Source organism: Sapajus apella, unplaced genomic scaffold (genome assembly GCF_009761245.1).
Source record: "Sapajus apella isolate SASKATOON/1434 unplaced genomic scaffold, GSC_monkey_1.0 scaffold6, whole genome shotgun sequence".
Taxonomy (NCBI): domain Eukaryota; kingdom Metazoa; phylum Chordata; class Mammalia; order Primates; family Cebidae; genus Sapajus; species Sapajus apella.
Window position 1 is genome coordinate 72,822,714 of NW_022436946.1, and position 13,988 is coordinate 72,836,701.

Sequence of the window (13,988 nt, forward strand, 5' to 3'; positions counted from 1 at the left end):
TTATTAAGAGTATAGCTGTTTTGGGTTCTGATCCACTTAGAAACTTTCTTTTTTTTTTTTGAGATGGAGTCTCACTCTGTCACCCAGGCTGGAGTGCAATGGCGCAATCTTGGGCTCACTGCAACCTTGGTCTCCTGGGCTCAAATGATTCTCCTACCTCAGCCTCCTGAGTAGCTGGGATTATAGGCATGCGCCACTAAGCCCAGCTAATTTTTGTATGTTTAGTAGAGATGAAGTTTCACCATGTTGCCCAGGCTGGTCGTGAACTCCTGACTTCAGGTGATCCACCCACCTCACCTCCCAAAGTGCTGGGATTACAGGTGTGAGCAACTGTGCCCAGCCCACTTAGAAACTTTCTAAATAAGTAAGTATGGATTTTATCTTCAGCCCTTCCACTTTCTGTGAGTTTTTCCTCATCTGTAAAATGGAAAAAGTAATATCTATTTCACAAGGTAGCTGTGAGAATTGTAGGTAATATACATCTAAGGCATTTGTCAAAGTGCACCCACATTTTGCTATTCAACAGATATTGTAAATACAGTATCTATTATAATTATCTATTATCTGTTTTACACAACTTACTTGTTAATTTATTTATTCCTTTACAATCATTCCAAACTTTATCCTCCTTATTCATTTGCAGTTGCATGCTCAGCTTTTGATAAACTGCTGGTATTGCCTGAAGAAACACTACAGGTAATTTTCGGACATTACACCATTCACATTTAGTTAGATCAGAGGTATTTAAAATAATCTCTACAGGTTCATGGTCTGGTTCTGGAGGAAAACAAATGGAAACAGAAAAGTAATCAATTCTTAAGAGGGTAATATAATGAATGGGAGAAACTGTGAGGAAATACAAGTTTGAATGTAAGCATATATTTATTATGCTCTGTAAATCATTGCTCTTATGGGGAAAAAAAAAAATCTTCGTAACTGCCTTAATGAAGCTTTTTTATTTTTTCCAAATGAAGAAAGGGTTCTAAAAACTTAGGCTCTGTGACATTACTGAACAAAATTACACCAAGATATACGCCCTTTGGTAAGTAGATGTATGTAATAACTAATCATCTTAATATAACTCTATGAATATTATTTAATCTTTTATTTCTATAAAGTGCTTTAAAGTGTAAAGAAAGCTTTAGTGAGTAAAAAGACATAAAATAGCTTACCGTCTAGCTGTATCTTGATAAAATCTAAACAAAACTAAAAAATAAGATGAATTAGTATTGATCTAGACTTATAAAGAAAGGCAGGCTTCACTTTTTTACTCAAGTACTTAGAATGTTTATTATATTACCGGTTCATCTCTTAAAATCCCACAGAGAAGCTGGCATAACATTACAATGAACACCTAAATATTCCTTACCTAAATTCACTAGCTGTTAAACTGTTAACATCTTGCCACATTCCTTCCAGCACTGTTTCTTTCCTTTCTCTCTTTTTTTAAACTTTTATTTTAGGTTCAGGGGTATATATGCAGGTCTGTTATATAGGTAAACTACATGTCATGGAGGATTGACATTCACTCAATGGTTTTCGCATCCATTGAGGGTCGTTGCCTAAATTAGTTACTACTGGTAGTTACAAAATAGCGATTTTCTAACTAATTATTTCAATGTGGAAAAGGCACATTAAGACTAATGCAACCTAAATTAATTATTTTACAGAAGTTAACAGATTCAGAAAAGGAGGCAAGTACTTTCAAATGCCTTAAATAAACAAGATAAATGAGCATACAGAGGGATGAATAGATATATGGAAAGAAAATACAATAAAATGCTAATGGTAGAACTTAGCTGACAGTTATATAAATGTTCATTGCAAAATTCTTTCAACTTTTCAGTTTGAAGATTTTTATAACATGAAAAAAGAAAGCAAGAAAATACAAAATAAATTTAGCAATTACTACAATAATTGCAAAGTCTAGAATGTCTCTAAACATACTTTCTAGAGATTGTGCTTGAAAAGAGTATGATAACTGGTTTCACTGGAAAGTAACACATTATTTGGGGACCTAAGTATCAGTAACAGCAGGGAATGGTGGCTTTTAACCGTTATCCCAGCATTCTGGGAGGATCCCTTGAGCCCAAGAGTTGGAGACCTGACTGGCCAACCTGGTGAAACCCGGTCTCTACTAAAACTATAAAAAATCAGCCAGGCGTGGTAGTGTGCTCCTGTAATCCCAGCTACTTGGAAGGCTGAGGCAGGAGAATTGCTTGAACCCAGGAGGCAGAGGTTGCAATAAGCCAAGATTGTGCCACTGCACTCCAGCCTGGGCAAAAACAGTGAGACACCATCTCAAAAAAAAAAAAAAGGCTGGGTATAGATGGCATGTGCCTGTAAGTCCCAACTACTCTGGAGACTGAGGTGGATTGATTGCTTGTGCCTAGGAGTTCAAGGTTACAGTTAGCTATGACTGTAGCACTGCACTCCAGTCTGAGAAACATAGACAGACTTCGTCATTTTAAAAAAATGAGTATGGTAGCTTGCAAAACATTCTAGCATACATGGATATTGACATTATATGTTCTGGAAAAATGTTAGCTGATTTAAAAAGTGTCAATAATCATGGCACAAAGCATTCATTCATTCATTCATTCAAGAAAGAGTCTTGCTCTGTTATCCAAACTGGAAGGCAGTAGGGCAATCTTGGCTCACTGCAACCTCCACCTTACAGGTTCAAGTGATTCTCCTGACTCAGCCTCCCTAGTAGCTGGGGTTACAGATGCATGCCACCATGCCCCATTAATTTTTATAGTTTTAGTAGAGACGGGGTTTTGGCATGTTGGCCAGGCTAGTTTCGAACTCATGACCTCAAGTGATCCACCTATCTTAGCCTCCCAAAGTGCTGGGATTACAGGTATCAATCACTGTACCTGGCTGACAGAAAGCATTTAAATAAAATTGTTGTATGAGATAAAGGAATTGAAAGAAGTTATGTCTAAATATTTGTCATTTAGAAATGTATAAGTAAAACACACATAATATTAATAACATAAGTAGACATGAGTCTATTTCACCTATATTGTGAAAGTTTCTAAATTTAAATTGAATGAAAGCCTTGATTTTATATCTTCACATTTGAAAAATGAGGGATTGCTTTATATTTGTGCATATGTGGTATTCCTAACAACATAAGCCAATTTGCTTCTTTTGAAAAGCACTTGCTTTTAAATAGACACTTGTAAATAATGGCAATCACATTACTGAGCAAATTAAAATGATTAAATTATCTAATGATAAACAAGTATAGGATTTTATAAAACATTAAATATAGTAAAACATTTAAAACCTGTTTCTCAGATTAATCATAACTTGGCAGATAAATCATTTCACTACAAAACATAAGGAAACTATGTTCGAAAAGAAGAAAATACCAATCATCTTTTTATTCACACCATCTAAAGAAGTTATAGATGCACTAACTATTCTTCAATAAAGAATGCCCTTTGTGAAAAATCTCATGCTACAACTAAGGTTAACACCACACTGCAAATTTCCACATTGTATTTTTTGGCTGGAATATTTCATTTAGCATTATAATTTTTTAAACTGACACATTTTATGTTACATATACTGCCTTTTATTTTTTTAACTAAATTTACAAGGTTTTTCTTCACTGAAGCATATTTAGCCTATTGGAAAAATTCATCCAAATTTTAATGCAGTTCTTCATAAATAGCTTTAAGACTAAATATGCAACTTTTTAATTAAATGTCTAAATCATCAGCAAAACCTTATTCATCACACTGAAGAATTATAAATAATAGTGTTAATGTGGGAGAAAGCCATGAAAGTTACAGGATACTCCTGAAAATTTTTGAGGTATAAAGTGACAATGACATTTTTGTTAATTGACAGAAACCAGGAAAGATAGCAGCACAAGGGCTGTAACAAAATACAAATTTCATAAATCACTAAAAACAATGACATATGTTACAATATTATTGGGCAATAAAGGGTAGACACTTTATATATAATTTGCTTTAAATTTCCACGGTACTTGTGAAACTTTCTAGTTTTTAAATTGTGAGAAGCTTAAGGTTTTTGATGGAAAAGAAAAACATGCTGGATTCCTATAGAGCTGTGTGCTCTGCTAAGAAATCAGGTTCATATTTCATTTGCTGCTATAAACAATTTTTTTTCTTTTGATCATACTGTATCCTAAAACCATGAGCCTTTACCAGAAAAAAAAGTTATTATTCATTACATTAAATAATAAAATACCTTATACCTTTCCTGCTGTTAACAAGTCCTCTCTTTTATTTTTTTTGAGACAGAGTTTCGCTCTGTCACCCAGGCTGGAGTGCACTAACGTGATCTCAGCTCACTGCAACCTCCGACTCCCAGGTTCAAGCTATTTTCCTGCCTCAGCTTCCCAAACAGCTGGGACTTCAGGTGCATGCCACCATGCCTGGCTAATTTTTGTAATTTTAGTAGAGATGGGGTTTCACTATATTAGCCACAATGGTCTTGAACTCCTGACCTCGTGATCCCCCCACCTCGGCTTGCCAAAGTGTTGGGATTACAAGCACGAGCCACCGCGCTCGGCAGTCAGTTCTCTTAAAGACAGTGCTTTATGTGCAAAGGACAATATTAGGAGACAGAGTTTGAAATAAGAGTTAGAAACAAATGGGGACACCAAGTTAAGACATTCTAAAATAAGGGCTTATGGAATAAATACAGTGCTTTACAATTAATCTAGCAACAATGATTAGCACACATTAGAGAGAAAAATGATGACTAAGAGGGCTAGTTAAGGAGATTATATTAAAATTTCAAACAGAAAATAAAAACTTGGATTGGTGGAAGCAGAATAGTAAGTACACAGGTATGATGGGTAAGATAAAGTACACAATGTCCTTTGGGCACTGTGGACAATGAACTAGTCTAATGCACAGTGCCTTCCGGGTAACTATTATAGTACAGTAATCTATTTCCACGAGTCTTGATGTTATAATACATTTTCCAGCAGACCCCAAAGCTTCTGGAAGCTTCATTCTCTCACTACAGTTATTTAATATATTATTTTCAAGTACTTAGCTGGCATGATAATAAAACAGTAACATATTGGAAGGTTTTCTAACTCATTTTAATGGTGAGGAGCTACTATTTATATACTTTTAAAGCAATGTGAAATCTTGAGCTGATTTTAATATTCTATTAAATATTTTAGTTTATAAATTTTGATTATATATTAGCTTTAGCAATGGAATTTTTAACGTTATAATTGGTACAGTAAAGAGCTTAAGAATATACTTACAATTACAGGCTCTATTAATAGCCGAAAGAGTGTTCCTACTCGGATACTTCGACAGTTTAAAATGACACTGTCAAAGGAACTTTGGCAGCTTAAAGATAAAGGATCAACTGAAGTTTCTTGAGAAAACACTTTACGACGTTTTAGAGGTGTGTTGATAATAGAATTGCCAAACTAAAAAGGAAAAGAAAATTTTCACTTAATAATTTACTAAAACAAGGCTGCAAGCTAAGTATACAAATATGCAAAGACCCAATATAAGAAATGTAAATATCACAACATAAAATGGATTTTCCTTCAACAGTGTTAGATAAAACAAATATTCATGGTTTTTATATAATAGTAAATCCTTGTATCTTATTTAGCTTAGTTATTCTTTTAGTTATTATTTAAATTTAAGTCACAGTATGTCAGTCAGGAATACTACTCTAGGAATCACACTGCCGGGATTCTAACAGCCACACCACCTTTCAAAGATCTGATCTAGTAAAACTGAATAACTTGCATAAGTTTTGGTTCCCTAAACTGTAAAATAAGCAGAGTAAGAGTATCTACTCAACTGAGTTAATGCATAAAAAGCAGTTTAGCAGAGTGCTTCATTCATAGTAAAATCCTGCTAGTTATAATGGCAGTCGTACTTGAATTAAATCAGCAATTCTTTAGAAAGCAAGCAATTTAGGGAAATGATTATTCATATTACACAAGAACCCTTCTTTATATATTTACATAAACTATTTCATCTGTTAAATTATGATTCCAGTCACTCCAAATAGAAATTAATCATAAACATTTTATATAGGTATATTATTTTAATTATAAGTAATTATATTAGTATCTTTATTATCATTGCAAGAATAAAACATTATCTTGATAGAAAACAAGGGAAAAGAATGTCCACCATTCCTATTACCCTTCTAAAGGCATTTCTACGATCTATGTCACAGGAAAAAATATGTATTTGAAACAAAATATGATCATCATATATGTATGATTCTGTAACCTGCTTTTTCAGGCTTATTAACAGATTTATCATTAACACTTTCCCTTATTATTTTTTGAGATGGAGTCTTGCTCTGCTGCCCAGGCTGGAATGCACTGGCACGGTGTCGGCTTACCTCCACCTCCCTGGTTCAAGCAATACCCCTGCCTCAGCCTCTCAAGTACAGTAGCAGGGATTACAGGCGCACACCACCACACCAGGCTAACTTTTTTTGTATTTTTAGTAGGGACAGGGATTCACCATGTTGGCCAGACTGGTCTCAAACTCCTGCCCTCAGGCAATCTGCTTGACTCAGCCTCCCAAAGTGCTGGGATTACAGCATAAGCCACTGCATCCGATCTATTTTCCCTTATTATTAAAGAAACCTGTTAGAGATGTTTAAAAGTGTTTTGTTTTCCTTCGTTTTGATTTTAGTGGCAGAGTTATATCTTCAAATGAGAGGTTATTTAACTCTCTAATAAAACAGATAAGACCTGCTGCAGTTGAATCCACAATAAGGGATTTAGTCTAGAATTTGAATGGTCCACACCCTCCATAGAACATCATCGAAGAGAGTACACTCTGAAGTACCCTTATGGTTCAGTGTGTCGGTCTGAAAACTGCTCACCTAAAAATTCCATTACATGGAAATTCATCACTCATTTAACTGAACTCATATTTGGACACCTGAATTCTTTCCAATATTTTGCCATAACAAACTATTCTTCAAAGAGCATTTTTGCAGTCTAAAATTAGAATTTTAATTCTAATTGTGGTAGACAGTTAGAATTACTGACAAGTTGCCTTAACAGTTTTAAGTTATACCAACTTATACACTCAACATTCCACTTCTCCAAACACTGATCACGATGAGACAACATCATAGTTTGAAATTTTTTAGCAATCTGCAGTTAACAAAAGGCATTTTAATTTCATTTTCACTACGATGATTACTACATTTTTTTGAATTCTATTCGTTTTCTTTCCTTATTTCCTTATGGTGTGCCTCTATTTCTTGATTTTTAAAAAATTAAGAATATATAAAGGACCACTTTATACTTTGTCACATAGCTCACTATTTTCCATTTGCATCTACCTATTGAATTGTGCTTAGAGTGGTGTTTTGCCACACTGTTTTACTTTTTATCTAATCAAATATATTCATCTTTTCATTTACTATTTTTGCTTATACTGCCATGTTGGAAAGGCATTCTGTAAGATTATATAAAAATATTAATCCAGCTGGGGGCAGTGGCTTGCACCTGTAATCACAGCCTGACTGACAGAGCAAGACTCCCCCCCTTTAATTAAAGATTTAAATGAATCCATATATTTTTCTATTATCCTTATGATTGCTTCTTGTTTTTTATTTTTCAAGGTTCCCATCTTAACAGCCAAGTACATATGTTGCCATATTTTTATCTGTATTACTATAACCACTGACACGTATAAACACATACATACAGAATTTAACATACAAGTTTATCATATTTTTACAAGTTTATTATTTTATAAAATATTTTTACTAAAGTAATATATATATATATATTTCCCTATTTTGGTATTCTCACTTAGTGCCATGCAGAAATCCTAAAAGTCACTGATATAAGTTCTAATTTTCATTTTCAATGGCTGGATCATATGGATATGCCATAACTTCTTCAGCCATACACATATTAACAGGCAATGATTTTGTTTGTAGTTGTTTGCGCCAATGGTCATGTTTGCATATAAAGCCTTACATACTGAGGAAAAGAGGAATACCTGTGAGGTAGAGTCAAAGAAATTAATTATTTGGTCAAATAGTACACACTAAAAATTTTTTTAATAGTTATTTTTACATTTCTTTCCCAAAAGGCCATAGTAACTTCCTTTTCTATTAGCAAATTGAAAAAGTATCCCTTCCCTTGGATTCTTGACAACATGTATTAGTTGATTTTGTAACAATTTTTTAAGTCTACTGAATACAGTTACATTTCCTTTTTCTTAATTTGTGTTTTCCATGTGGTAGTTTACTACATTAATTTTCTATTTTTGTACATTCTTATCCTTTGTTCATTTAATTTTATCCTAACTTTTATGAGTTCTTAGTCTATTATAGACATTAAAATATTGTATATCATCTATATTACAAATATTTGTTCTAGATCTATTATTTAAATAGTTCATATTACCATGTGAACTTTCTGAAATTTTTATAGTAAAATATAAAATAAAGCAAACTATAATGAAACACAATATTATCATAAAATATACCCATGTTAAGATAACTTCTCTGCTAGATTTTACAAGAAATCTTTGTATATACTGACATTTCATTGTAAGGTTGATACTGTGTTTTCTTGATGAATTTTTTATACTTTAAACCTTAAGTTTAATTGAAACTTATTTTTGTATATGGCTAAGTGTTCTTCAAAATAATCTCCTACATGGCATTTAAGCCCTACTTAATGAATAATCCATGTTTTTCTCCTGACATTATCACATTGCCTTCTAAAGAAATTTACACCCCAAAATGGAGGCATTAATCTGAACAAATGTCAACAAATGTGAAAAGTACCTGGTCTTTCATTCTGGCTTTTCTTGGCAATGTAACTGTATTTAACTCTGAGTCTTCTGGAATGCTTCGTAGTTCACGCTCTATCCTGCAAGTATTTTCATTTAGCGCTGCTTCTACTTTTCCAGTGGATGGTGCAGGGGAAGAACATGCTGAATCAGCAGGCTGAGGAGATATGCTCTCTCTTCTGTTAGTTCTGTCGTTGTCATCATCATCATCACTGGACAAAATGACTAAAAGTATTTTAATAATTTATAATTTATATTAAAACTATATAAGTTTTTTTTTTTTTTGAGACAGCGCTTCGCTCTCGTTGTCCAGGCTGATGTGCAATGGTGCGCTCTTGACTCACCACAACCTCTGCCTCCTGGGTTCAAGTGATTCTCCTGCCTCAGCCTCCCATGTAGCTGGGATTACAGGAATGCACTATCACACCTGGCTAATTTTGGATTTTTTTTCCTTTTTTTTTTAGTAGAGATGGAGTTTCTCCACTTTGGTTAGGCTGGTCTCGAACTCCTGACCTGAGGTGATCCACCCACCTAGGCCTCCTAAAGTGCTGGTATTACAGGTGTAAGCTACCCACTCGGCTATTTATATTCATCTCTGTCCATTAAAAATGCAAATAAATTACCAAAGTGGAAAATATACTGAATTTGCTTTGGATCTCCTCCAGATCTAAGAATAATTAAAATGAATGAAGATACAATCCACTCTGACGAAAATTTAAATCTGAAGAAAGTGCTAAGACTTGGCATCTTTTAAAAAATATTATACAAATATAAAATTTGTTTCTACAGTCCATTACCACTCACCCAAACAGCAGTATCAGTAAGTTACAAGAAGAATTACATATTTATCAGTAGGTCTATTTCAGAGTCCCAAAAAGTTTAACATCTAAAAAATAATTTGCATACAACTTGTTTGCAAAATAGTACGCATTGTAAATATGTGTGAAACTCCACGTAGCCAAGTAATTTTTTTTTTTTTTTTTTTGAGACAGAGTCTCATTCTGTCACCCAGGATGCAGTACAGTGGCACGATCTCAGCTCACTGCAACCTCCGCCTCCAGGGTTCAAGTGATTTTCCTGCCTCAGCCTCCCGAGTAGCTGGGATTACATGTTATGTGCCACCACACCCAGCTACTTTTTGTATTTTTAGTAGAGATGGGGTCCCGCCATGTTGTTCAGGCTAGTCTCAACCTCAGGAGATCTGTTCGTCTTGGTCTCCTAAACTGCTGGGATTACAGGAGTGAGCCACTGTGCCTGGCCACTGCCAGGTAATTTTATCTCACACAGGAAGTTATTAAAATCGTAACTGGTCTTTGGAAGAATCTGGACCAGTGCCTAATGCTCAGTAAGTCTTGTTGAGTAAATGGACGTGGGCAAAAGACAGTATGATGGTAATTTGCTCTTATACCTTGTATTCATTACTGAATTGCAGGCAAATCTCTCTATATCTTGACTCAAACACAAACTTCTTGCTTTGGTTTATAAATGTACATAATCTGGCCCCTATTTGTCCAATTTTCTCATAATATTGTTTTTCTCTCTTTATCCTCCAGGCATATTAGCCAGTATTTCTGTCCCTCAAACACCTCAAGTTTGCTCCTGCCTGAATTGTACTTCCCTCAATATTACACATTTTGGCCACAAGTATTAGTTTAAATATCACTTTGATTGATAACCCAATCTAAAGTAAGCACACATATAGTCAGATTAACTGATTTAAATTTTCTGTTGTTTTTTGTTGTGGATGTTCACTTGCTTTCATGTTTCTCCCTGCTACACACAGACTGTAAGAGAACAGGAACATTGCCTTGTTCACTGCTATATTCCCAGGCCTAAAACAGCCTGTCAAAGAAAAAGCATTCAAAAGTCACATGTTAAAGAATGCATGAACTTGTAGGAGCAATTTTCTTTATGAGTATTTCACATATAAATGCTTCATTAATATTTACCGGGTAATGTACATGTCCCAGAGAAGCATCATCTCAGTACTTCTTTACCTGTGTTTTTAATTTTACTGTCCAGTCTGAGGAACAAATACCGAGCATGGTTTCTCTTTCATCACTGGTCTTTTATTAGCAGAAAACCTAACAGGTCAGATTAGATGACCTAAACATATTTACATATACGGCATTTGAGAGGTGGGATTTTGCTACTTACTAGTTAATTGGCTCAATTTCTCTTTTCCATAGAATTAGGGACAATAAGGGCATCTTGAATTGTTGCAAGGAACAAACGGTATGTAAAATGCTTAGCGCAGTACCTGGCATATATAGATGTATGTATACACACAAATATATGTGTATATACATGGATTTAGCTTTTCTAAAAAGGCCCATGAACTATATTTTTAATGAAAAACTATACAAATATATATTAAAAGGGAAGCCTAGTGTTCTATTTACAATTATTATTTTTTAGCAGCAGGGTCTTGCTATATTACTCCAGCTGCACTTCAACTCCTGGACCCAAGCAATTCTTTCATCTCAGTCTCCTGAGTAGCTGGGAATACAAGTACACACCAATGTGCCCAGTTTCTTCTTCTTTTTTCTTTTTTCTGAGAAGGAGTCTCACTCTGTTGCCCAGGCTGGAGTGCGGTGGTGTGATCTTAGCTCACTGCAACCTCTGCCTGCTAAGTTGAAACGATTCTTCTGCCTCAGCCTCCTGAGTAGCTGGGACTACAGGCCTGTGCCACCGTATCCAGCTAATTTTTCTTATTTTTAGTAGAGACAGGGTTTCACTGTGTTAGCAAGGTTGGTCTTGATCCCCTGACCTTGTGATCTGCCTACCTCAGCCTCCCAGTTTCTATTTTTTAAAAGAAATTACATTCATTCTCCACTGTATACACTCTTATCTGTAGCTTGCATGATTCACTTAATTAAAGATTCTGGAAATCACTCTACACAGTATATCAGATCTTTCACTCCTTTACTACTGCTGTACACTCTAGTCAACCAGTCCCCAATAGTTTCTAATCTTTTGCTATTTACTATAAACAAGGATTGCATGCCACAAACATATACATAAGAGTAAAAAGACAGGATATAGATTGAGAAACAAATGTGGCAAGGAAATTATATGTTGAATATTTTATTGGGCTATGCATATTATATGTTATTTTATTCGCCCCCCACCCCCAAAAAAAAAACCACTATCAGCAGGAAATATACCGATTTACAGATCAGAAAGACTAAATTAATCTGGCTGAAGTCAGAATGCTGGGTATAACTGGCATTTCATCTAACATTAGGGTCAAGGTCTGTGTTTTTTTTTTTTTTTTTTAACTATTTGAGATGGACAGGATGAGAACAAGATTAATTTTAAGCTCACACTCATATTAAAAATATATATGGGTGGGAGATAGTGTTTGTAAAAAATATATGTGAAAAATATTGGATTGATATAAGCAATACTGAAGGGAGTAAAATACTTACTTGGATCATTTAGGTCTGACAAACATGTTTTCCTTTCTTTCAAGTTTGTGATTTTGGGTATTTTTGCCCCAGGTAAAATGACTTTTCCATTAGTCTGTAAATAACTGTGCTTACTATCATCACAATTCACAATAATATCAATTGGAACCTTTTCCACACTGTTGCCATAAAACTTCTTGGTTGTTAATCCTGTGTTTTGTGACTTCTGTCCTCCAGAATTCTGATGAATTGATGTTCTTAATAATGGTCCAGTAGACTCATTCAAAGTAATAGCTTGTCTGCAATTTCTTTGCAAATCCTTAGAAAAAAGAACACCACAACTTTGGCATTTGGTCTGATTTTCTTTTTCTTTTCCACATTTTGGACAACATTCACAGTTCTCAGAAACTTAAAGTTCCAAAAGAACAAAAGAAATAAAAGATTTTGGCATTTATTACATCATTAAGGAATCCCTTCGAAAGTCTCAAAATTAAGTCCCTCTTTCCCCATCATTACCATCATGGCTACCATGAGACCCTAAATAAGTCATGTTAGTTGGGATTTAACATCAGCATGCTGAAAGAAATTTAAGACAATCTAGTCCAGCAGTCAACTATATATAAAATAATTCTGTCTCCAAGAATCTGAGGATAGATCAAGCTGAGTACTTATTGACTCCATTACTTTAGTGTCTATAATAAAGGTAAAGAGGGCATATCTAAATGAAAAGAACTCCAGGGAAAGGGCTATTTCCTCTTATAAAACTGATACTAAAACAGAAAAAGCACATTCCTACTATTAAAATCCCCAATATTAAAATATGGAAAGAAATATGTTCTAAGCTATTACCATATGCCTTCCATCAGGTAAGAAACATGTATCTTGGAATTCTGTGAGAATGAGGAACATAATGCAGATACACTACACTGAACAAGATAAAATTTTCATGATAAAAACTAGAGATTAGGGCTGGGCTGGCTGCGGCCAGGACGTCAGGATGGCTAAAGGTGACCTCAAGAAACCAAAGGGCAAGATGTCTGCTTACGCCTTCTTTGTGCAGACATGCAGAGAAGAACATAAGAAGAAAAACCCAGAGGTCCCTGTCAATTTTGCAGAATTTTCCAAGAAATGCTCTGAGAGGTTGAAGACAATGTCCAGGAAAGAGAAATCTAAATTTGATGAAATGGCAAAGGTGGATAAAGTGCGCTATGATTGGGAAATGAAGGATTATGGACCAGCTAAGGGAGGCAAGAAGAAGAAGAATACTAATGCCCCCAAAAGGCCACCGTCTGGCTTCTTCCGTTCTGCTCGGAATTCCGCCCCAAGATCAAATCCACAAACCCTGGCATCTCTATTGGAGACGCGGCAAAAAAGCTGGGTGAGATGTGGAATAATCTAAATGACAGCGAAAAGCAGTCTTACATCACTAAGGCGACAAAGCTGAAGGAGAAGTATGAGAAGGATGTTGCTGACTATAAGAATGAAAGGAAAGTCTGATGGTGCAAAGGGTCCCGCTAAAGTTGCCCAGAAAAAAAGTGGAAGAGGAAGATGAAGAAGATGAGGAAGAGGAGGATGAATAAAACTGTTTATCTGTTAAAAAAAAAAATAAAATAAAACTAGAGATTAACATTTGATCAACCTAATTCTCTAAAAACTAGAATCTCAATACTGCTCAATTAGTTTTAGTAGAGAATACTGTAGAGTAATACATTGTCATAAAAATTTTATGTTAAGTATAAATTTTTTTGGAAAACAAAAATTGAATAAACCT

General features: G+C 34.7%; 1 protein-coding gene and 1 pseudogene across 10 annotated transcripts in view; one reads left to right on the top strand and one right to left on the bottom strand.

Annotated features, from left to right (window-relative positions):
- SENP6 (SUMO specific peptidase 6) overlaps positions 1–13,988 on the bottom strand; it is a 115,961-nt gene that overhangs the window by 33,527 nt on the left and 68,446 nt on the right. For all 10 annotated transcript variants that reach the window (XR_004268024.1, XR_004268023.1, XM_032275481.1 and 7 more), the window contains 5 exons: positions 12,239–12,536; positions 8,803–9,032; positions 5,267–5,437; positions 1,173–1,206; positions 583–777 (listed from right to left, as the gene is read on the bottom strand). Coding sequence is in view for 8 of the 10 variants with exons in the window: in XM_032275481.1 (XP_032131372.1) it covers positions 583–777; positions 1,173–1,206; positions 5,267–5,437; positions 8,803–9,032; positions 12,239–12,536 (928 nt within the window). In the remaining 2 variants the exon portion in view is untranslated. The remainder of the gene's footprint in view (positions 1–582; positions 778–1,172; positions 1,207–5,266; positions 5,438–8,802; positions 9,033–12,238; positions 12,537–13,988) is intronic.
- LOC116549712 lies at positions 13,211–13,797 on the top strand (annotated as a pseudogene).